The 23078-nt window shown below is 41.6% G+C and overlaps 1 protein-coding gene across 1 annotated transcript in view; it reads right to left on the bottom strand.

The window, feature by feature from the left end:
* Positions 1-8423: 8423 nt before the first annotated feature.
* The window catches only part of clpb (ClpB family mitochondrial disaggregase), a 30572-nt gene continuing 15917 nt past the window's right edge, over positions 8424-23078 (bottom strand). Inside the window, exons 6-16 of the mRNA XM_063907423.1 lie at positions 22284-22381; positions 21091-21205; positions 16253-16330; positions 13384-13439; positions 13078-13122; positions 12606-12767; positions 12297-12453; positions 11943-12016; positions 11719-11838; positions 10453-10557; positions 8424-9915 (exon numbers count right to left, since the gene is read on the bottom strand). Coding sequence (XP_063763493.1) covers positions 9718-9915; positions 10453-10557; positions 11719-11838; positions 11943-12016; positions 12297-12453; positions 12606-12767; positions 13078-13122; positions 13384-13439; positions 16253-16330; positions 21091-21205; positions 22284-22381 — 1208 coding nt within the window. The 3' untranslated portion in view covers positions 8424-9717. The remainder of the gene's footprint in view (positions 9916-10452; positions 10558-11718; positions 11839-11942; positions 12017-12296; positions 12454-12605; positions 12768-13077; positions 13123-13383; positions 13440-16252; positions 16331-21090; positions 21206-22283; positions 22382-23078) is intronic.

The following is a 23078-nucleotide window of genomic DNA, read 5'->3' as shown; positions in this document are numbered from 1 at the left end:
TGTGGAATTGTCTTTTTAACAGCCTACCTTTGGAAGCAGACTTGGATACAAGCGGACTTGTGGATTTGGCAGTCCAAAATGTTAATTAAGTGTTTGGTAATCAAAAGTCTTGCGTTTATTAGCCCGTCGAGATTTTCAAAATGAAACCAGCAGTAATATTCAATCGGTTTGGGATTGAAATGTGTCCGATATTGGACGCACATAAGAAAACAAGGTTGAGGATACACCTTTTTTGATGTTCTTGGAGAATTTGATACTTTGCAATAACTTAGGGTATTATGAGTGCTCACGTTTCCCAAAACAGTATATTTGATGTATTAACATGCATCTTATGAGCAGGTGCAGGCTGAGAAATGGATCTAATAATAGGCCTACCCCATTGCTGGTCATAGTTTTACTGCCCCTCCAACGGATCGTCGAAACAACTGAAGCTCAGCCACAGAAGTCTTTATGTAGGGGAAAACGTCCAGATGTGACGGTGATTGGTGAGATTAAAAGCTTTGATTTGATTCCGATCACTTTTTACGGAGATGTCACCAGAGTGAGCGTCACTTGATGTATAGGACTAGAGAGGGAAGTGGCTGCGGAGACAACTGAGCATCCACGACAGGCTAACCATAAACGCATTGACGCTCAATAAATTGGTTTAAGTTTATTGTTCGGTGTCATACAATGTGATAAGTCATATCCCAAACGGCCCCCCAATACACACACACACACACACACACACACACACACACACACACACACACACACACACACACACACACACACACACACACACACACACACACACACACACACACACACACTCACTCTTGAAACCGACTTCATGCAGTTTTCAAATCTGAAGCAATTCAAAAACAAGACATTTGTACATGAAATTAACAGGCGTTTTATTGGGCTATACATTTCAACAAATAATATAACCCACAAACCAAAATTACGTTTGCCGTGAATGCGAGAAATTAATTAAGTTTCGATTGTGTGTGTCTGTTATCTCTTCTTGACCAGAGGCTGCATGATGATGGTCCTTAATGTCATTAACCCACCAAACACGCGCATGCGTGCATTTGCCGCGCTGCACTCACTTAAACTACCAATAAGTATAAATAATAAGATCTGTTTAAAGCGTTTATTGTGTGGTTGGTGAGAGCTGTGGATGTTTTGGGCGGGGCGGCACGCGGAGCTGCTGTTGATACAGTTGTTGGTGTTGATGTTGGCTCGCAGTTCTGGATGAACGTCACTGATGTCTGTCACTTTTTCCAAATCCGAGGCCAGACACAAGAGCTCTGAGTTAACCTCAGCCCTGATTTTTTCAAGTAATTCTTTCTAAAGATATATCTCACTTAAATACAATTACATATAACATTAAGATGTGGGCGTAATTGCGCAATACATCCCAGGGCCATATAGTGGCTATGTTCTTATTAAGGCGATTTTTATTCTGAGTTAGCTTCAGGTATCGAGTTTTAGTTTTAACTTTGATGTTGCAGACTTAGTATAACGTTTCATTCTTATTATCAAATTCTAAATGCGTTAAGGTGTCGTTAAGTAGCCTATCACTTATTTCTTACGTGATACTACGCACACGTGCCCAACCCACATGGACTTTTAATACAAGCCTACTGTTTTACTAGCGTGCTTTCCTAAACATATCAAGCCTTTTAGGCTTTTAAATTTGGTTCCAATATTCTTTTAGCCACTTCAAGTAAATAAACATTTTAAGCCTGGTGATTTTTTGCCTTGCACATTAACCAATCAGCTCCCAGGACATGCCGTCTGTGTGTGTCCTTGTCCCGGTCTGCTGGGTTCAGAGGTGAGTTTACAGAGAAACTTAAACTGTTTCAAAGTTAAACTCTATACCAGACCGTTTCTTCATCCCCAAAAAAAGAGCAGCCAGGAGCGACCCTAGCTCTCCCGCTTTAAGCATTTAAACTTTAATCCCTTCAAAGAGGGGACCGGTCTCTTCCACGCCACTAATCCGCCCTATAGTGCTGCAGCGCAGGGGGAGACTTCTCCTCTGCGAAGGCTTTAACTTTGGACTTTTACATTCATGGGGGCGATTTGACGGAAACAGTAACGGGGATCTTTGGCATTCATGACGTCTGAGTCAACAGAGAGGGACACAATGGTCCCCTAGAGGCTCCTGAGGGCCCCTGAGAGAGGAACCCCGACCATAGGGATTATAGGCCCATGGAGGACTGGGTTATTAGGGGATATTTTATGGACGCACTTAACATAGGCTGTCCGTTTGTAATGAGAGTTATGATTGAGTAATCATCAAAGGATCAATTCCCTTTTTCAGTGATCAGTGTAGCTGTATAAAATAATGATCTGTAGTAAAACAGTTTCAATTAAAGGAAACAAAAAAATAATAATTTAACGATAAAGACCATTCAGGCAATTAACCACACGTTGTTATATGGGAATCACGAAGGAGAAAACATAGGCCTTCCACAGAACTACGAATACATTATAATATATTGAGTAGGTTTTTATACATTTAAAATAATAATCGGATGTATCTGTTTTTCCTTGAAGGTGAATTAAGGCTTCGTGTTCAAATAACAATCTGACTTTTTTAAGGATCCTGATCCATCATATTACTATAGGGGTAAAGCTGACCTATACAAATAGCTCTTGGGGAACAGCACTACGCCTTATTTCAGACACGGAAGGGGCATAATCTGTAGGGAAAACCTAATCGAATTCCCAACATGTGTCCCCCCATCTTTCATGCCACTGTAATTGTTTGTGATGTCTCCACCGGCTGCAGATCTGTGGCGCTGCGCTGCATGCAGATCGGCCTTAACGACGCAACCAGCAGGACAACGTGTGTGTGTCAGGGTGCCGAGACTGGTCCCTATGATGGATGACTGGATGGATGGTCTTGATGGAGAGATGGAGAGGTGTATGGATAGAGACAGGGGATAAGGGATGAGTGAAAGATGGGACACTGGTTTAAAGAAAAGCCACACGGGAGGCCCCAGTCCGGAATCTGTCTCGTGACACGCGGTGGTGGTCTGAACACCAAGTGAAGCTGTCAGTCAGAGAGAGGGCCTGCCAGCTCCATCCATCATGAAAGCTCAAAGCAGAACATGTCCTGTGCGCCGAAAGCTGTTTTCCTGATTCAGACTGAGCCAGCTATTGATCCTCAGGTTTGGTTAGAAACATCCTTCATGTCAGGATTTGTAAAACACACACCTTAGAATATTTTAGTAAGAGTAAAAATAAAGTCAGGGCCACTGCTCAGATCACGTCTGCACATAAATGGAAACTGATTTTACGATGCATGATAGGAGCATAATTGCCGTGCAACTGTTGCTAAAAAATGCTACTGGAGACAGAACACAAAAACAGACATTAATGTTGTTCGTTTTGATAAGGTTGAAGTATACACTCTCTGTAACAAAAATAACCCTCATACTGTTTGATTCACTCCGAGATAACATTTTAATTAATATGATAATGCTTTGTAATTGGAAAATAATAAAATTGCTGTATATATTTTTTTTTTACAAAAAACAACATTTATGCGTTTTAAAACCGTAAAACCAATTGCAGAGAGAGCTTAGATTACTAATAAATGTTTCATTTTTCATTATTTTTGATGATCCGACCTTGATAACGTGACGTATAATAATAGTAATAGGTCAAAATGATTGAATGTTAAACTATTTGTCCTTGTTTCATGTGTGCCTCTGTATTTTTTCTCGTTCTTGCATTTTTCAGTGGTGCATATTGAATTATTAGACCCATAGCGAATCTCGACGATCATGTGGACATCTTGTGGGAGTTTGTTTTCGATGCACTGTAACACGTTATAAATGAGTCCCTTAATGCTGATTTGATTGTAACCTGTGCGTATTTTACGCACAAGCAAAAACATACAGTATTAACACACATAGACACACAGGGTATCAAATATTTATTTCCTTCATCTGTTTGACATTTTTGGTTAAGCATGAGTCCCTAATTTACCGGAGATTTTATTTTAAATGTCCTGGATGTAATTGTAATTGTAATGCAAAATACTCTTGTCTTCTCTTGATTTATTATTTTTATATTTGAATATTAGGAATCATACTTCTCTCTCATCTGCTATGTTCAGCTCCCTCAGCTGTGTTAAACCCATCAGGTCAGTGTGAGCAGCTGGCTGTGCACCTGCAGTGTCACTAAAATGTGTCGTGTCATCGCCTCTCTTAAGATCCCCTTCTCTCGGAGGTGCATTTGATCGCACATAAAATAAATAAAAAATCACAGATCTTTCCGTTAACATGAGCCTGCGTCTTTGCAGCAGCAGAGGCTGGCGGTGCATTTGATTTGCCCGGTGATGGATGAGAGACGGTGCAGGGGGGAGGGGGTGTTTGACCAGGGGGCGAGGGGTCCCGTCGGTGCCCCTGTCCCCGCATTTCAATCCCCAATTACCGGAATGTACCGTGACGCTCCGGCACGAGTCTAACCGGGTTACAGACCAGCAGCAGCAGCAGCAGCAGCACCTAAACTCTCCACTCAGGTAGTGTTGATACACGTGATCAAAATCAGCGTGGGTCCTAGCCTACCCCTCAAGAGGAGAATAAAATACGGATACAAATAGGATATCATACTGTTTATTTTATTTAATACCTTTAATCAGATTATTTCAGCAATATTGTGTCCTTTATGAAGGTCAAAGCATTTATCTGGGCCAAGGTGCATCACCTACGGGAAGTTTATAAAGACATGATGCATACTGAAAGAGCAGAAAGGCAAACCTTATCACTATAACATTCAGAGTAAATGTCTTGTGCATGTACAATTCAAATTGTATTGCATGAAATTCAAATGTTAGAAATATCAACGTAAATATTGTCAAAAATCCTGAAATTATACATTAATAAGATTGTATAGAACACGTGAAGTGAATTACAGTTTAATGAGAATAAAATCATGACAGCACAAAGGCTCACCAGGCTGAAGTTTTGTCAATTTCCACAAATGTGGTCATACATTTTAACCCATCAAATTACACTCACACTAATTTAAGTCCACTCTTACATCAATTCAACATGCATTCATCAGCCGGAATATGACGCAGAGCAGCTGCGGTTATTCACATGCTGCGTACATCTCTCCACTGCGGCACCAGACCTGTATTATCCTAATGGATAACGGCATGTTACTTAAAAAAGAAGCTTTTTAGGATAAAAAACAGGTCCCGGGAGACACACACACACACACACACACACACACACACACACACACACACACACACACACACACACACACACACACACACACACACACACACACACACACACACACACACACACACCACAGCTGGAGCAGCGAGGGATGGCCGCGCGCAGGAGAGCTTCTCCAAACACGCTAATTAGATCTCGAGCTCTGGCCCCGCGCTCTGAAAGCAGCCCAGCGGCGGGACGCGCGGAGCTGTGGAAAGTTAATTGAATTAAATTCCCTCTAAACTAATTAGGCTGCAATCTGCCACGCGAGCTGTCCCTGAGCAAGGTTCGAATTAGGCGGAATGGATTCTTTCCTTTTCTTTAAAAGAAAGGAGGGCAGACTGGTGTGTTTTTGGTGGGGTCCTTTATTTGTCTTTTATGCTAATTCTCCCAGGGGACTGTCACGTGATTGCCTTGCGGTAACCGGACGGCATCCGGCGAGTGCAACCCCTGTACGTCGGTCCAGCCCCGAACTACAACAAAGCCCCTGCAAGCCCATAGTTAACTCAAGAGTCCAACATGTACAGAGGCTGAGATAACTGTGCTGCTTCACAGCTGCATGGATGAGGAGCATCTCTAAAGCTGAGAGGACTGAGGTAATGGAGGTGGAATCGATCGCTTTCCTGGGGGAGCACAATAAAGAGGAGAGGGAGGGAGAGAGGAGAGGAGTGCGGAGGGACACGGATGAAAATCCCCCGTTAAGAGCAGCGACAGATATGATAATGGGAGAGGCTGTAGTAGTCGTTCATCATTCACCACCTCCACCTGGCTGCTGCACCTCTCTCAGCTGCTGCTGCTGCTGCACAGCAACTGTTCTGAAATTAAATGCACCAAGACTTCTTCAGCTATCTTTTTGTTATCAAAACAGAGATTAGTAACCATAAGTAGTAGATGTCATGAGCTAGATCTCACATATGAATCAACACTGTGCATGTTACACGTTTGAACTGGAAACCCTATCACAACAGACACACACAAGTACCATCTCAAATCTAGAGTGATGTAAGAGAGATTTTACCCTCTCCATGTAACTTACTGGAGTACATGGGCCACTGCTCCTGACTAACATGGAATTCTTTATGTACAAATGAATGTGTAATTTGAATTACTATATTGATTATTGTAAGCATTTATTTTATTCCTGAAAGTACATAAGTGAGAGGAAATGAGAGGGGAGAGATTGGGAAGGACAGCAACAGAGGTCCCAATCTGGACTAGAACCAGGGATGTTTAACACCATGAACAGAAGAGGTTACCCCAAATGTTATTTTGAGTTAATTGTGTTGATTAGAGCTTGTTAAGATAATTTACACCAATATAAACTAAGGCATTATCATTGACTCTAGTGGCTCTGTGTGCAGCGTTGAGTCCTGGTCTTTGATCAATGAAAACAATCATCTTGAGGTACAAAAAGGAATGTAGTCTAAACTAATGGAAACGTTTTGCTTATGATACATGTTTTATTTCTCCCATCTTTCTTGTCTCTTGTCATATTTGACGTTTTACCTTTACTCCTCTGTTTTGCTTCTCTCTTGCACCTTAAACTCTCCTCCAACTCTATCCACTGCAGAACGTGGAAGAGACACAGAGCGGGACAGAAAGACAGACAGATGGACAGCAGTACAGGAGGGAAGGACTCAGAGAAAAAGGTGGATGAGAGGGAGACGCTGAGCACGAGGCAGAGGGAAGACTGGGGGATGGAGAGAGCAAAATGTATCGAGATAGAGTGAGAGGGAGGTTAGGACGATGGAGGGCCAGGTTTCTGTTTCTCCATAATCTAATCAGAGAAATGGCAGCAGTCAGAAATAGCCTGACGGACAGACTAAGAGCCTCTTCTCTCTCCCCTCCTCCTCTTATTCTTGTCTTCATCCTCGGGGAGGGTAAGTGGATACACACGCACACACACACACGGGCACGCCAGCTTGACTTCCTAAAACCATAAAGTGTAGATGTGTTTGAGGGTTATAAGAGATTGGAAAAAAGCCTTGAGGTATCATAGCAAAACCTAATCTACTGACCAGATGCAGCTACTTCAAGAGTCCCACTTTTGAAAATACATGCCGGTCTGTGGCTCATTTGATCCACTTCACATGCAGATAACATTTTAGAAATAAAAATAATTGAATGACTACGAGTAATTCAGCCACAGTGTCAGCTTAGATTCAAGACTAGTTGTCAGAAACATTTGTAAAATCTATATTTTCCATCGTTTCAGCTACCGACAAGTACAACGAATCACAAGAAAACCTTTTGAGGAGCAAAGAGTGGTCGTTATGAATGCACAAAATAAAATGTATTATTCTGCTGATGAGGTGGGTCTACATATACGCAATCCTTTGTCAGTCCTTTGTCAAAATCCATTACCAAAACGATACTAATCAGGGAGGAGATGGAGTATAAATGGATCGACATTTCAGTTTTCTGTTATTCTAAGACGGTGTAGAATTGTCCTAAAATTATTTTTGGAGGAAAATGTTTATGCCACCTGCAAGTTGGCAGAGTAAAATCTTCAAAAACCATGTATTTGAGAACACACAATTAATTTAAGATAATGGAAAAGAGTGTAAGGATACTGCACAAACTAATTCATGGCATTTTTTCTGAATAATGTAATTGATTGATAGCAATAAGAATATAATTATAGTGTTTTACTTCCATATCAACAGGGAAGGACCACTGTGTCTGTGGATGCGTGTAAAACGCTGAATGTTTGTGTTGATGGGGGGTCCAGGCGGAGCACAGTAAGAGTGAATGTGTCTTTTTCCTGCATGCTAATTCGTCCCTATAGGGAAGACATTCCTGCTGGGTGTGTGTGTGTGTGTGATGTCTTCTACGTTTCTGTGGCATTTCTCGCGCTGCATTCCCTCTCAGCGTCGAACACAGACCCCCAAACAGAGCAGAATTCCAGGGAAATTCCTCTGTCATGTTATTTTACAAGGTGGACAAGCGTTATTGTTGCAGAATTCCCACCCAGGCACTGGTCTCTCTTACACTGACACACACACACACACACACACACACACACACACACACACACACACACACACACACACACACACACACACACACACACACACACACACACACACACACACACACACACACACACACACACACACACACACACACACACACACACACCCATCAATCAGGAGTGTCAGTGCTATACAAACAGAACAAAAAAAAAGAGGAATCCCCTTTTTGTTGTGATGACTTTATTTACACGGTGGAGGTTGGGATACAAGAATGAAAAATGTCGCTCCATTACATTTGGCGCCTTGTCGAGATGCCGTTAAAACATTCATGAAACAACACTTTGAATATTATTTCTTTATGACTCTAAATTTCTCTAAATGTCAGTAGACAGTGTACAGCATGGGGCACATCATCATGACAGAAGAGACTTCTTTACATCCCCATGCATCAACAGAAACAATTCACAAGGCAGTTTTATTACCCATCATTCAAACGGGCTGCTATACATTTCTTCTTGGTATTTTTCCGCTAACATATTATCCACTAAAATGAAATGAATTAGCAAGTCGTGTTTGAAAACATTTATCAGTGAAGCTCTGCTGGTGAGGATTTTCTAAATGAAGTGTGCATCAAAGTGAACTCGCAGGCAACGATCTGAGGCAATGTCAAACTCTCTTTGGTCATGTAAACGTTCCTTTCCTTCAAAGCAAACAGAACACTCAGAGATGTTATTCATCCAACCATAATCATTCTTAATTCAGATCATTTTTTACGTATTAAAGGAATTTAAGTTTTGCTATTTGTTAACCTTCTATAAAAATCAGTTTGGATTTTTCCCCATTTGACAATATTTTCTCTGCTAAATCATGCAACGACAAATCTACCATTCAGCCTTTAAATGTTGGATATGCCACTGTTCATTGCCATTAACTTAAATATATCTTCAATAAATATTAAATAATTTGGCTGATTTTAGTGCTCTACACTATAAAGTGGACATTAACTTCATCACTACGTCACAGCTATCAACAATAGTCTACTACAAATGTAATGATATGAAGTTTCTTTTAGCTTATACGATGGTCTCCCTCCACTGAGGAGATGTTCATGAAGCTGCACAGGCACACTGAACCCTCTGTGCTGCGTTTTCAGCCTGCAACATTTTCTCAGCCTGTACTTACATTTGATATCTAACGACTGCGTGCACAGCTCTGGATATCAGCACCCAGCTGATATGAAAGTCTGTTATATGATAAACTCTAATGGTCATGTAGGATGATTTTATATACTGCTTACAGCACACATAGTTGGCAGATATTATACTGCGATATTGCGGAAGAGTTGGCATATGATTACTGCATGTGTGTACTGAAACAGAGAGGCAGTGATGTGTTTATCAGAGGTACTTTTATTGGTAACATCCATCAAGAACTATCCATCCTCCTGACTCTATGATGATGATGGGAGTGTGGAAAGTGTGCATAAATATCTGGATAAACTCTTCTGTGTTTCTGTGTTAGTGTTCAGGGCTGAGCGGTGGACGGATGTCCAGCGTTCTCGATGAGCTGTCCTCTCCTACCACTTCGAGGCGCAGGCTGGGCGTGCTCGGCTCCTCCTGGTCCTCTGATTGGACGATGAGACGCAGCGTGCAGCCTTTGGGCAGCAGCTCCTGCTCGTACGCCGCGGCTAACTGGTTGACGACCCGCCGCTCAACCTGAGGGATCGGCCACCAGGTTAGAAGGGAAGTGAAGTGCAGAAAATTTAAGCTATATAGGCTGTTTTGTCTCATGTGTTGTTGGGCCCATAGTGTCAGAATATTCCCATTCCCTAATTTTTGTTTTGAATCTTGTATTTCTTAGATTTATTTATATAACAGTCAAGGATTAACTAACCAAACCTGCATTGTTTATTCAACTTATGAATCGACAGAAAAATATGTACCAACTACTTTGATAATCAAAAGATTAAAGACACATTTTACTTACCAAAATGGAAGAAAAATCTTCTGAATATCAGCCATTTTTCGTACTGAAATGTGACCCTTTTGGTTATTTAACTAAATGTGAGGGCTAAAACATATTAGAAAAAACCTAAAAACACTTCTTTCCTTTAAGCCCAAGCATATTGCTATCACTCCTACAAGTTACATAACACATCCATCGCCAATGTCATTACTGAGATTTATGGATATGCCAATCATACACATAACCAGAATTTAATCAAACTATCTTAACCCAGTTACAGCTCATACCTCATGTTTGATGGAGCGTGCTCCATAATGCATGTTGTACCCGCCCGCCAACAGGTCCAGAACCGGGCGCTCCCACTGAAGAGTGATGTCATGCCGCTGCTTGGCCTAATGACGGGGAGAGAAGAGAATAAGCCTGCTGAACTCCTGAGGTCACAACACATATACAGTATGTCTATAATACACTGTTCCAAATATGCACAGATTTAAATAACATCACAGTATACAGTATTAATTCTACTGTGCAGAATTTCATTTCACATTCAGTTTTATCCTATTCTGTTGTACCTGAACACAGCTTACTTATCCTGCATTTTACTTGCACCATTGTATAAATAGCATGTATTGTACTATTTTACTTCCTGTTTCTTTATGTCTTTAGCTTATTGTATGTTGCACTGTTCTCTCCACTAAATAATGAATTGCCTTCACTGTTGCTTTAGTGTATATGACAAAAAATTGTTGGCATCCCAGAAGAAAAAAAGGTTAAATGTGATGAGCTGATGTCAAAAAATGGTGAGGCCTTAAGTATATAACACTATCATAAACAGTCAAATCGGAAAGAGCTGATGGTGGATGCAGAAGTAGAGGACACAGAGGCAGAGAGGAGATAGTGTCAGGCTGCATGTCTGCCAGTGCTAATCAACAGGCCCTTAATGCGTTTTAATCAAACATCAGTCAATAGCAGCGAGCAGAGCTGCTCATTTAGCTTCTCATGTTAACGCTCCATTCAATAAGTCCTACGCCATGTTTCACTCCAGAGATACAAACACTAATATCACAACATTTAAATACCATATTAAAGGCAAATTACGATTGCACTAAACATTTAATTGATTTAATATAAGTGAGTGACAAACAAATGTCTCCTGAGGATTCTATCATAATGAGATCTCTGCAGCCACATGCAGACAGAGGCCAGTTATTACGAGACACTTAAAACATCAAATAAAGCAAAAACACTATGCAGAAGAACACACTCACACACACAGAGTGAGTCATGAGTCAGGATCCTATCAGCTGCCTGCAGGGCCCATGCTGGCTGTCAGGAGACCAGCTGTAATATTAATAATTAAATATTGATGAAGGCTCCACATGTTAAACACTGTAATCACATTATAGTGAGTAGTAGTGGCACATCCTATTGATCTGCGTGTGTTCCTGCACAGCTCAGCGGCTGCAGGAAGAAGTGGGCGGGGCCCTACAGCCCCACTGCAGGACGCCCATGTTATGAATGTCGGGTTGCTGAGATATCACAGTGCTACGTACCTTCTTGGCCCAGAAGTTGAGCTCTTTGCTGACCAGCTGAAGCAGCTCTGAGTGACAGAACGGCAGGAAGTATACGATCTCATTGATCCGACCCAGAAACTCGTCCCTCCGGTAATGAGCCTGGGGAGGAACCAAAGCAATGACAATGACTTCCGACGTCTCTCAGGCCAAGTACAGTACACGGCTGAAGGAAAAGTAGAGGAAGCCATTTTTTTTCTGCTTACCTTCAGGATTGGTCGAATCACACTTTCTTTAAACTGTCGGGAGATTTTGACGTCATCCACTTTCTGTACGTCCTCTGTGGAAAAGCACAACATCAACATTTATATAACTTTTGATTTTGTTTGGGCTCTGTATGCACACTTCACATCATTGACCTCACACACATTTTAAACTACAGCAGCAAATGAATAGGAAACCTCAGAATGGGATTAAACCGGGAACAAATAAAATCACAGACGTACAATTCATTTTGCAGCTGAAGTAAGATGACAAGTCTGACTTACGTAATGCAATCCACTGTGATGATTGCAATGCGTAATCGTGTTCGCATTTAAAACATGTTTTGCGTCTCTCACCAAGTTTATCTGCCAGCTTCCTGCGGCTGACCTCTTCCGCTTCCTGGCGTAGCTGCAGTGCATGCTGGGCGATTTCATCACTTGCAATGTTAGAGGTCATGATGAAGATGGCGTCCTTACATTCAATGGTTTTCCCCTTTCCGTCTGTGAGGCGACCCTGAGAGAACAAAAGAGCGATCAACTTATTAAAATTTGCTAATGTTTTATAAATGTCACTTTAACAGGTATTTATGTGCTGTTTGGTGGTGTGTGTGTGTGTGTGTGTGTGTGTGTGTGTGTGTGTGTGTGTGTGTGTGTGTGTGAGAACACCTCGTCAAAGAGCTGCAGCATGATGGTGAGAACATCAGGGTGGGCCTTGTCTACTTCATCAAACAGCACCACGGCGTTGGGACACGCCTTCAACAGCTTGGTCAGCTGACCGCCTTCCTCGTGTCCCACGTATCCCGGCGGGGAGCCAATGAACTTTGCCGCCTGTGAGACGAGGAAGAGAGGTACGTTATAAACAATGTAACACATAAAGAGTGAATTGTAATAATCACACTTAACATGTAATGCTGAAAACCACAAAACAATTCAGGTGGGAAATTATGAGATTTTGGTTCTTCAACATCGTAACAAAATACTCGGATTAACTGATTAAATCTCTTTATTAACAAAGCTTCAAAAACAAGGAAAAAACTATTTTGGTTTATGCATCCATTATAAGTAGATAAAGAATGAACATTGTTGTTACTTCCTGACTTCCCTCTAAATGATTTGGAATAGGTAAGAAGGGTCTTACCTCGTGTTTTTCCTGGAACTCGGACATGTCCATACGGATGAAACCCTGCAATCACACGATGGGTTAACCTCCGTACTCGGCTGTATCAGTGTGTATCATCAACATCTGGTACTAACAGTTACCATGGAAACCGACACAAATTGAATTGTCTGTCATTTCTTCACAGCGAGAATAGGTCGCTAAATTAAATGTAGGTGTTTTTTTTTTTATCTATGAAAATACTGTTTTTCCACCTATTGACTGAATGTTACATCACTGGTGTGTATACTGTGTGTGTGTGTGTGTGTGTGTTGCTACATCACGTACCTTTTTGATGTCCTTGTGCATGTAGCGAGCCACCTGTTTGGCCAACTCCGTCTTCCCTGTGACATCAGACAGAACAGAGACGTTGTTTAATTATTCATCTTCAATAAGGAACAACCCGCGCCTCCATTTAATAATTTTGTTTTCAATATAAAAAACACAATCCCTCTTTCTTTTTTTTTTAATACATCAGTACGCAGAGATTTCAGGAAAACAAGCTTACTCATTTCCGACAGTAAGACGATGTCTCTCCTTCTCTAAGTGCTGGCCTAAATCCCAGTGCCTCCGACGACTAAGCTTTCAATCATCTCCCGCTCTCCAGAAGCACACATTATGTTTGCCGCTAAAATATTCTGCATATAAATGCTCATATATGATATTGATGTCTTGTGTTTGGTATGGGGATGATGATTGTGTGTGTGTGTGTGTGTGTGTGTGTGTGTGTGTGTGTGTGTGTGTGTGTGTGTGTGTGTGTGTGTGTGAGTGTGTGAAAGGCTGTGTGTCTTGTTGCTGTGTTTAATATTGATGTCTTATGGCCACAGTTTGTCGCTGAAGGCAACAGAGAATATGAACACCGTCTCTCCTTCATCTATCTCTCTGGCCTGTCATCTCACCATCTCTCCCTTTTTTAGCCATCTATCTGGCCCTTAATATCCCTCCGTCTTCCTCTCTCCCTCTCTCAAACACACACAAACACTTTTTCATCCTGCTGCTGCTTGAGAACATTTAAACTTTTCTCCGTACTAGACATGTGAAGTTTTGTCCTTTAATACTGAATATCTGATGACAGAATTGCTCTCAAACTTGTTTTCCTACACAATTACAGCTTGGCAATATATTGATATTGTTATATGAGACTCGGCAGGTTGTTAGGATTCTGATAATGTAATGTTCAATAAGTGTTGTCTTTTTATGGCCTTAACGGCTGCTTTACAATAAAGTTATGTCATTTTATGAATTTACCGTGATTATATCCACAAAACTACTGAAAATGTATCAAAAACTTTATTTTGTAAATATTTTGTGAAAGCACAAGCATTCAACCCTACAATATCTCTGCAGTATCGATATTGTGATATTTCCACTTTCTTTCTTCCCCTTAGAACACACAGCTGTAAAGCAAACATTGGCAGCCCTCCATTAATGGTTCCCTTTTTTTTGTTGTTATTTTTGAGGCTATGTTGCCTTTCCCCGACATTAAACGTGAGAAACAGATGCATGGACTGAGGAGCGTCGGTGTGAATCTGTTGTAGCAGAAAGGTCAGCACAGAGTTTCGACAGTCTCAATTCATCCCCAGCATCCCAGTGGATTTCTTTAATTGAAACGGCTGTAGTGTTGCTCTGAGACTTGGTCACTCTCTGCGTGTCAGAAAAAGAGTCTGGCAGTGTTTTAAAGTGCAATCAGCTGTTTTTGACACCTAGAGCTCAACGGGCTACAATAAAGTAAATATTAGAAACGGATGGCATTTTATAAAGCCAGTACTGGTCAGTCAGAAAATGCCTTGATCAGTCCGGATCATACACACATGTAAACAATTATTCTCAAGCAACTGATCTATTATATGTTTCTTCACTGTATTGACTTCTGTTGACTTATTGTACACCCACTGCAACATACATACAGCCCGGAAAATATCAAGAGACCACTTCAGCATTATCATTTTCTCTTGTTTTATTATTTAAAGGTATGTCTTTGAGTTAAATGATTTTTTTAATTGTATTCTATAAACTACTGACAATTTTTCTCTGTGTTGAAATTCAACAGACACTGGAACGGCTGCCATACATGTAGAGATAAAGATTTAAGAAACATTTGGAGTGGTCTTTTTTTTTAATGTATTTGTAGAAGGGTGTTGTGTAGTGTGTGTAGTATTATGCACATTAGTAGCAGCTCTGCTTAATGAGCACCAGATGAAGCCAGGTTCATGACCTCAGAATCGCTGCCTACGTTTAAAAATTGTTCAGTGATTCAGGAGATCTGTAGTCTTTCCGGTTGGGAACTGATTGATGATCAACTTTATTACCCCTCAAAGGGACACTGATTGAGAGAAAAGGGAGCCAATCAAAGAAATGTGGGCGGGACTAAATCAGGTGACACTGCTAGTCTGATAAGACATCTAAAAGAGTGTACAGCCGCTGTTGTTACCAATTGCTAATGTAAGTGACATCGAACAATAGAACACATTTAACTTATTCATGATGTCATTACTTTCCTATCCAAACTGTTGAATGTTATAAAACCTCTTAGTGTGTTGACTACAGGAATAATTCACCGCATAGATCAAGGAGGACGATCTTCGAAAAAATGTATTGTTTTAGTTCTTTGTCTTTATCTACTGAAATTCGGCCCTTATTTTTCTTTATTTGAATTCAAATCTTTATAAAAATTAAGATATATGCATTTAGTTTTATTTTGTCTTTTGTCCTTTTATAATATGTTGCATTGATGAAGGAGCTCGGGACCTAAGATTTTCATTGCCATAACTACACTGTAGCTACTGTGCATCTGATAATAAAAACCCTTGAACCTTGAGTTTGTTCAAAATGAATATGTTAGAAACAGTCAAAAATGTTGCTTCAAATTCTTATCTTGTTTCACTGAGTAAATAGGATTCTTCTTCAGTGAATACTTGATAGTTTCTCTAATTTGTGTTTACATTTCACAGTGTGCCACATGTGCTTTTGTAGTCTTGTGCATTCTGTTTCTTTTGAAATCAGTAGACTGTCAGAGGAAAATACACTCAACAAACTTCAGAAACTCAACTTGCTCGAGTGTTCTGTTTATTTTGGCAACTACTTTCAAGCGTGCTTTTTTTCACGAGATAAAACGAGGGAGAGGAAGGGCTTGGTGTGAAAGATGAGAGTGATTTACCGATTCCTGATGAGCCGAGGAAGAGGAATACGAGAGGATGCTCTTCGTCGTACCAACCATTCTCCTTCCTCCTGATGGCTGCAGAAACAGAGAGAGGCAGAACACTATTATCTCATTTATTTGCCTTTGTTGACTTTGCTTTAGCACTCAGTATTCTGAGTTTCTCCAGACTGAACCGAGTTGACCCGAGGGCGATGGGTATCCCAGAAACTATGATAAAAGAGCGAGAGAGCAGGGATGAGAAAAGGGTCAAGACATTTGGTGGAGACAAAAAAAGAGAGACAGAAGAGAGAAAACAGAGCAGAAGAGCAAGATGAGAGACCTCGAGAAAGCTACCCACGCCGCCTCTCTTCCCCCCTCAGTCAGTGGGGCCATTAGCCAGCAGTAATTGTGTTAGCCTCCCTGGCGCGGCCATGGTGAAATCAGTTTAGCATGGATCGCAGCCTCACACACACACAGACACACACGCTTGCTTAAAGAGGAGTGCCTACCCAACCCTGCCATCACCCCAGCAACCACACTCACACACATGCAGAAAGACGAGATGATGAGGTTGATCCGAGGCGAGTAAAGAGTGTATTTGGCCCGTTGTTTCAGCCACTCCTCGAAGAAGCAGACACCAGCAGAAACTCATCCAAATCTGAAGCTGTTGAGAGGCCTGGGCCAAAAGCAGAGCCGAATACGGGCACGGTTTGGATGATAGCAATACTGTAATTTAGAGCAAAAAAGCTCTGGGTTTGAATCCAGTGGCAGGCTGAGGCCTCGCACAGTCCAAAAACACATAATTGGGACCTCTAAAATGCTCGTAGGTATGGATCCACCTAAACACCTCTGAGTACAACTAATGCTGGCAGACATGCTGCTGCAGAGCTGGTATTCACTTTATTTAACACTTGATGGTGGTCTGAGATTATTCTTATAGTCAGGAGAACCTTTTATATGTTGTGTAACAATAAACTTAAATTTAGGTCATTTTTCGGTTGAAAATTACAGTTCATGTCATTTTTGCTCAAGGTACATCCAATGGAGTGGTACTAAAAAATGGACTGCATTTATAGCGCTTTTCCAGTTTAGTCTTTACTACTCTTCAAAGCGCTTTGCCTCATTACAGAGGCAGAAGCTGCCATACAAGGTGCCACTTTCTGAGGGAAACTAACTTGCTAACAGTCTCGCAGATCTTTTGGCCATGCCATCAGGAGCAATTTGGGGTAAGTATCTACAAGAAATCCAGTGTGTTTTGCTGTAGAGATTTTAAATAATAACGGATGAATGCCGTACATTAACTCCCACCCCTATCCATCAAACCGATGTCTAAAAGTACAGAACAAATACAGTATGGTTTTTAATATCACAATTGTACCTCTGGTTGTAAATGTTAGCATTTAAAAAGGTCCTGCACATCTATCCATCTCAAAATCTGATCTGTTTGAATCTAAGAAGTGATACCACAATCCTGTTAAAGTCTCAACCCAAAAACACTTGTGGAGATTTAACTCCCTGGTAAAATGATTCAACAATTGTCCTTAATTTTAAATGTTTTCATACACCCATTTACTCTTCCTAACTTGTTGTTACCTTAACAACTTCTGGCTTCTACCCCTAACCCTAACCCTCTTCTCAACATAAATATCTTACAGTTAGCATCTCGGTTCAACATAACAAGCCAAAATATTGAATCTAAGGGGTGTCGATTTCTTGGCAAGTTATCGAGTGCAGCCACAACATAAGTGGCAGGAGAACGCTGTGGCCAAGTTGCTAAAGAGAACAGATTAACCACAACTTAAATTACATTTCAACAGCCACAGTATATCCTATATATATAGCATCTTTTACCAAGACGATGAGAACTTTCCTGCTCACATTTTGTATTTAAGAGGCTGTGTGTGTGATGCAGGGAAGCTGAAGTACTTCATGACAGACATCAGTTGTGAGTGTTAAATAAGCTACTAATAGCTGATAATCATAAAGAACAGATGCTTGGCAGGAGGGGGAGAAGGAGAAGGAGGTAGAGAGATGATGGTAGAGAGGGGAGCAGAACGAGGAGCGTAGATAAGGAGAAGAGCAGGAGTAAGGATGTAGGAGGAGATGAAGAGGAAAGAGAGACGAGTGATGAAGATAAGGAGACAGAGAAACAAACGAGTGTGTCAGAGATGGACACAGAGATGAATAGTGACAAGAGGGGCTCCAAAGCTCCGTCTGCTTTATCAATGACTGTGTGAATGACAGCGTAACCTTCTGTGTGTGTTTGTGTGTGTGTGTGTGTGTGTGTGTGTGTGTGTGTGTGTGTGTGTGTGTGTGTGTTTTAGCTGATTGAGACCGACTTTGACAGAAGGGCACATTGACATTTCTCAGAGGACCCTGACGACAACAACAAGGAGAGGAAGGAGACACAAAAACAAATGAAAGCTTGCGCTCTCTCTCTCTCTTTCTCAAACAAACCCTCACAACACACACACACACACACACACACACACACACACACACACACACACACACACACACACACACACACACACACACACACACACACACACACACACACACACACACACACACACACACACACACACACACACACACACACACACACACACACACACACACACACACACACACACAGAGCAGTGTGTGTTGGGCAGGTCTGGTTGGCTCTAACATGATTACAGAGGGATGATTCTCCTCAATAACTCTTAGCCCTGAGAGCTAAACCTGGATCAATCTAACCTCCTTCCTGTGTGTGTGAGTGTGTGTGTGTATATCTTGCTTCAGGCCAGCTGTTCGTCATGATGAGTTCAGGAGGAAACAGCAGTTTTGGAGCCTTGACAACACACCAAATGCCAGATATGAAAAAGAAAACTTGAATTTGTGGTCTGCTAAATGAATTAACATAGATATATAAACTATGTAAATAAAAATAATGATTGTAAAACCATTAGTGTATAAATCATGGTTGATAGATATCAATCAAAGGATCAATAACTTGGATAAAAAATGTTCCATGCTTCTTGAATTTGAATTGTTTCTTCTTTTTTTTAAACTACTTTATATCATTTTAAACTCAATATTTGCAATTTCAAATCCTCTCATTGATCTCTTGGAAAATGTAATGTGCATTTGTTTTTGTATTTAGACAATTATAGGGAGGCATAAGAGGAGCTTTTCACTAATTGTACCACTCATATCAGTCAATATGTATAGTAAAATACATTGTTGTATATGTTGCTTCTTTGTTGATGTTCTCTGGTCCTGTGCAGCGCTCATTATCCGTGCATCTCTTTCTCATTTGTCGTCTCAGCATATCCCTTCCGCTCATCCTGGTCCATCTCCTCATCTCTAAATCTTTACTTCCCCTCTCTGATTCACTCCTGCTCAGCCCATCTTTGATAAAACTGACAAAATAGCAAACAACACAAAGAGTCAAAAAGCACAGTAGATAACATGTTTTCTAAATATCCCTGTAGATGAATGCTCTATCTGCTGCTTGGCCACTCTTAGGCATCCCTCTCCTTGCGTTCATTGTCTGTGTGTGTGTGTGTGTGTGTGTGTTTGTGTGTGTGTGAGAGATATATTCACTGTAATACTTCCCAGAGATCAATAAGCTGCTCCTTTATCACTGTGGCGACGTCTTGTATGGCTTTCAAGACAATTTGCCACTATAACAACAATCATTCATCACCTTGCCAAAGACTACAAGTCCCACGAATCCCTCCTCCTTCCTTGACTTACAGCAGAAGGTTCTCTGACATCTAACATAACTATTGCTCAAATAGCATCACAGTTTGTATTTTCAGAAGCTATAGTTTGGATGTTAAGAACTGTAGTTATGTATACATATTTTGTATGTCTGGAGGCAAAGGAGTTGTTGGTTATAAACTCTGCAGTATTTGCTTTCACAGAAAAATATTAGAGATTATAATATCCGCTTGTAGCTTTCAGAGTGAGTTGATTATTTTCACAAATCTGTCCAGGATCATAAAAATAACACACAGCCTCATTCTTTGCTGCAGAACCCTATCTAAACACACACACTCTCATCTGTGGATCAATACATGGCCTCCGTGGATGCCTGGTGTAATATCAGCTCTTTACTGTCTGCTGGGTTATTGTGCTCTAACTCATCCTCCCTCCTCTTCTCTATGCATTACACTCGCTCTCTTCGTCTCTCCGTCGGTGCTCCGAGCTTCTCGGCCACTTCTCTGCTACCTCCTCCCATCATATCTTTTTTGTCTCCCTCTATTTTGTTTCACCCTGTGTCTCATCTGTTTTCCACATCCTGTCTCCATCACTTTGCCTTCCGCCTGTCCATCCTGTGTGTTTTCAGGAAGAGAAATGGAGGGCACAGCATGGACGAGCTATGATGGAAAGTGGAAGTAGGAAAGGTGAAGGAGAAATAGTGGGTGTGATGAAGATCTAGGGGGTAATGAGAGAGAGATGGAGGGAGAAACTGAGGAGAGGGGGAGAGTGGGGGCAGAAAGAGGGAGAGAAAAGAGGAGGAGGGGGTCTGTAGTATGTCTCCTCTCTCTGTAATCGTGTTAACTGGCGGCTCCAAGCCTGGCCTCCTCAGCTGTCACACGCACAAACACACACACACATGCACACAGCACCTGTGTATGCCTGACAGACAGCTCATTCATCACAATTAACCAATTACAGCCTCCGCCGGTCTGTCTGAGCCCGCCTACTGTGGGAAGGAAGGGAGAGGGAGGAAAATGAAGGGAGTGCAAAACAGAAACATGAAAAGATAGAAGGAAAGACAAAAAGCGTGGAAAAGCGGCTGTGGCTTAAAAGCATGAATTTATAATATTTTGAGGTGTGTGTGTCTGTGAGGGTGTGTTTACCTGAAGCCACAGTATTGATGGCCCCCTCCTGTCCGATGATGTACTCCTTCAGCCTCTTCTCCAGGGGGAACCTCCGCCTCTCCGCCGCCTCCCGCCGAGCCTGCACCTCCTGGAACTACATGGAGACAAGAAGATGGACATTGGGACAACAGATGAGACAGTCAATGAAGAAAAGAAAAGGGAGATGTAAGAAAAAACACAACATGGCTATTTTGCCACTACACAACTCATTTCCACTACAAAAGACATACAAATAAGAACGTCTTAGTGGAAAAACACACCCTTAGACGGTTGTGCAAAGCTATAAGTGGAAAACCTTGTTAATGCAACAGTTTGTCGTTTCTCCATTTTCCTAATCCCAGTGCTTTTATGTCTCTGAAACAAATGTCCTCTTTTCTGCTGATTTGATATCTATCTACCTCTCTTCCTCTGCTCAGATCTTCCCTTTAGTTTCCTGAAAACTTCCCCCTCAGTATCTGTCCCTCTCTCTGTCTTGCAGCCCCATGACTCCTTCATCCTCTCCTCTTTGTGTCCTCAGACTCCAGGTTTGCACCCTGCAGTGGAGGCAGGCTGTTTATTCTCTCGCTCCATCTTGCTTAGTTCTGGCCTGCTGTCACGCTGCTAGATAACTACGGGTAACTCCAGTTTTATTTAAGAAAAACAGCTGACTCGCCCTCTGCTGCTATACACCTGTAAAAAACTAAGAGCTGAGCTGAGTCCCTGTAGTCAGCATTTCAATTTCAATGAGAATTTATCCATCAGAAACAAAAATAATACACATAAGGAGAACTTTCTCATAGTATTATAATTGTATTGGTAAAAATTCAGCTTGTTTATGCGTTGATTAGATGTTATATATGAATACCTATATAGAGTTGATTAATAATCCGCCTTTACTGCTGTTTTTAACCTCATTTAACCTTTACCAGCTTTCACAAATCTGATCCTCAATAGCACCTGCCACTCAGTCAGCGCAGTGACACAGACCTCCTGAGGAGTGTGTGTCAGTGTGCATGAAGGCAAGTAAATGACACAGATGTCTTCCGAGTGAATAGTGCAGAGTCATTCGGGGACAGGAAACGAGTACAGTATCAAAACATTGGTGTGCATGGAAACAAATGTTGTTTTAATTGCTTTCAAAGTCTGCACAGCTTGTACGGAAAACAAAATGAAGAGTTTGTGCTGTGACGTACCTTCCCCTCAAACTCCGTCAGTACTGTGCTCACTTCTCCATCCTTGGCATAGGCCCGTGCTGTGTGTCCCAAACCATTGGTGTGCAGGGGGTTGGCACCTGTATTCAAGCAATCAACACACACAGGTCAGAAATTAGAAAAATTATCAAATTATTTATATCTAAAACTTATCAGAATGGCATAGAAAAAAAACAAACGTTTTAGATTTTCTGCTGTTAGTACGATAAGAATACACACACAACCTCAGCAGGAGGGTCAAAACGTCGATATAGAGAGTGAGGTTAGAGGTGAGGGGTCACATGGGTTCAGGGGTCACTGAGACCAACTGCATTGAAGCGGAAGGGCGATGCAATGACACTGCAGGGGGCTTCATATCTGCAACGCGTGCCAATAGCACACACTTTGACCCCTACATCCGCACAGGTCCACCCTGGGTTATTATACAATCTATACACACTGCAGGTTGTTGCAGGTTGGGGGCCATTGATGCACACACACAACACACACACACACACTTTACACAGCAGGAGGGGTCAAATGGTGGAAAGTGTTGTTAAATGGATCTTTAAAGCGTCAGAGTTTAAATGAGGAAGAACCATAATGTCACAGCGGCACGTGTGCAGTGTGCCAGGACTTGTCAGTGAGCGTGGTTAGCAGTGCCTTCTGCCCTGACCTGTGCCACCACTACCAACACACACACGGGCCTCCACATGAACAAGTGAGTGTTTCCAGCTCAACAGCTATGCAATGAAAATGAAAAGATTTCTTTAGGGAAAATCAGATACACATTAGGAA

The sequence above is a fragment of the Eleginops maclovinus genome, chromosome 18 (assembly GCF_036324505.1).
Source record: "Eleginops maclovinus isolate JMC-PN-2008 ecotype Puerto Natales chromosome 18, JC_Emac_rtc_rv5, whole genome shotgun sequence".
Lineage (NCBI taxonomy): Eukaryota > Metazoa > Chordata > Actinopteri > Perciformes > Eleginopidae > Eleginops > Eleginops maclovinus.
Note: the sequence above shows the minus strand (reverse complement) of the source record. Positions and strands in the feature narration are given on the sequence as shown.